General features: G+C 60.3%; 1 protein-coding gene across 1 annotated transcript in view; it reads left to right on the plus strand.

The window, feature by feature from the left end:
• Positions 1–109: 109 nt before the first annotated feature.
• The window catches only part of LOC104515702 (C2 domain-containing protein 2-like), a gene marked incomplete at its 5' end in the record, with an annotated part of 2,798 nt that continues 442 nt past the window's right edge, over positions 110–2,465 (plus strand). The window contains 3 exons of the mRNA XM_010159785.1: positions 110–211; positions 501–634; positions 1,077–1,359. Of these exons, the coding sequence (XP_010158087.1) occupies positions 110–211; positions 501–634; positions 1,077–1,359 (519 nt within the window). The remainder of the gene's footprint in view (positions 212–500; positions 635–1,076; positions 1,360–2,465) is intronic.

Genomic DNA, 2,465 nt, shown 5'->3' on the forward strand with positions numbered 1-2,465 from the left:
AGGCCCTCCGCGCGTGCTTGAGGCTTTCTGGGGGTGCACGTCGGGGGCCCCAAGTTGCCTGAGCTTCACCTCCACTTACTGTTGTCTCCGCCCCTCTTTCACCACGCAGATTCACCATCCAGGTCGCCTTCCAAGGTAGAAGTGACGGAAAAGAAGACGACGGTGCTTTTGGAGAGCCCCTGCCCTCGCAGCTCCTTGCCTGGCAATAGCCGTAAGTGCTTGGAAATCCGCGGCTCTTACCGGAGCGACTGTGTTCCTTACCTTTCCCTGGGGAGGGGCCGACTGAGTGTGGGTCACTGAACCCGTCTGCCTTTGCTGCAGAAGGGGGTGTCCGAGCGCCCTGCCCCAGCGAAGCCGGGGGTGGTGGTGGGTGGGGAGCAGTAAAAGGAACCCCGCTTTGGCTATCCCTTGTGTGACTCTGGGTGTTCTTTGTTGACCAGAACATTCCAGACCCAAAGAAAGGTCGCTCCCTCAAGCACCGGTGTCTTTCTTATGCTCAGGGGATAGCCCTATGCCCAACGGCTTGGATCCAGTGGCCGAGACGGCGATCAGGCAGCTCACGGAGACGAATAACAAGCCCACCAAGAAGACCCCAACAAAACGTAGCACGCTGATCATCTCGGGAGTTTCCAAGGTCTCTGGTAGTTAGGGAGTTGTATTTCTGATCCAGGAGGTAGTTTCTAGGGATGCGTGCCTGAAGCCACCCTGTCCTGTAGGGACCAGTGTGGGAAGGTCCCAGCACGGACAACTGGCTCGGCAGAGCCCTCGGAGGTGTCTCGCCGGTCTGCAGGGACCAGGGGGAGTTCAGGCAGGGGAGGCTGCTGCCGTAGCTGGTTGGGAACCTTGTAGAGAATCTGAAGAGTTGGCTTGGACTTGCCATTGGGAGTGAGGGAGGTGCCGTGGAATGCTTTGGGATCAGCCACGGTCCAGTATGTTTCTGCGGCAGAGTGACGATTGCGCATGGGTGCTGTCCAGCCCTGATGGTCGGTCCTGGAGCAGCCGGCTGGAGGCGTGGGTGGAAGAAGGGAGATGGTGTGGTCCTTCGGACCCTGTCTGACCTCCCAACCCTCCTCCAGGTACCTATCGCTCAAGATGAAATGGCGCTTTGTCTGGGCTATGCTGCATCCCTGGATGCCACGGTGTATGGGGATTCTGTGGCAGAGGGAGCAGCTGACCGGATGCACGATTCGACGGAATCGTCACAGCTGCTGGAAGCGTCACCGTCGGGGCAAAGGGCCAGTCAGGAGCTGGATGAGACGACGCGGTCAGACATCTCTGAGAGACCATCAGTGGAAGACGTTGAGTCTGAAACTGGCTCCACGGGAGCCCTTGAGACCAGGAGCCTGAAAGATCACAAAGGTAAGGACGAGCCGTTCGACGGTGCCTGACCTTGTCCTGTAGTACCTGAGGACAAAGCCACGTCTGCGTTCCCGCCTGGGCGCGGGGGCTGCAGCCAGCATTCGGCCTGGCCGAGAGTGGCTTCACTGGGACCCGCCTGCCTCTCTCCCAAGCTTCCCGCTGGAGTGGTTCCACACTCCTCTGTTTGCAGGTGTCCAATGCCCCTGGCCTTCGTGGTCTCTGCACTCTCTCAGATGGGAAGCCCGCGCAGCTTGCGTGTCCTGGCCTCTGGGTGTACACGTCAGGCGCGTGTCCCTAAATAACGATTCCTGCCTTGAATTCAGCTCCTCTGGCATGGAAACAGAGGCTGCCCAACCGCGTGGATTGTACGGGCCTTGATGCCCTCCTTCATCTCCGTTAGCATCCGCTGACCTGTGGTACTGCAGGATGTCCCGACAAACCCCGCTGTTAAACGGCAGAGCGGGCACGGCCCGGCTGAGCTGCCGGTTGGCGCTTGTCATGTTGGTTCAGCGGACGGCGTGCCCCGGGCCGTCCGCTCGTAGCCGTTACGGCTATGAACCTGACGTACGCGAGCGCAGGCCAAAATCCTGATGGTTCCGAACACGGGAGCGGGGTAGGTTTCGGGGCTTGTGCCCTGTCACAAGGTTGAGCTGGGCTGGCTCCTTGTTGCTGGGTCGAAAGGTGCGTGTGGTCTAGATTCTCGGGAGAGCTGGCAGCTGGGGAAGAGAAGGAAGAGACTGGAAAGCGAGCCCCTTGCGTAGGAAATACGGTTGTAGCTTTGTGTGGCAAGATAAGTCTCCTTGAGACCTGTCCGGGGCTAACGGGGATGGCATCTCCATCCTGTCCCGCCCTTCTGAGTCACCTGGAGCTGCTGCTGCTGTCTCCAGATTTGGGCATCTCGGGAAGCCGTGGGCAGTTGTTTGGGGGCTCGATGGCCGGCTAATCGGGGCGCCCTTGAGGTGGGCTAGTGTGAGAGGCTTCTTGCGTGCCGCGGGTTCCTCCCGGTGTCTCCGTGCGCCGACATTCCCGCTCGTTTCCCACTCGCGTGAGCCCTGGCTTTCTGTTACGGACCCGCGCGCTGCCCCGGCGGGGGGACGTTGTTGCGT

Source organism: Eurypyga helias, unplaced genomic scaffold (assembly GCF_000690775.1).
Source record: "Eurypyga helias isolate BGI_N326 unplaced genomic scaffold, ASM69077v1 scaffold25759, whole genome shotgun sequence".
In the NCBI taxonomy this organism is placed as follows: domain Eukaryota; kingdom Metazoa; phylum Chordata; class Aves; order Eurypygiformes; family Eurypygidae; genus Eurypyga; species Eurypyga helias.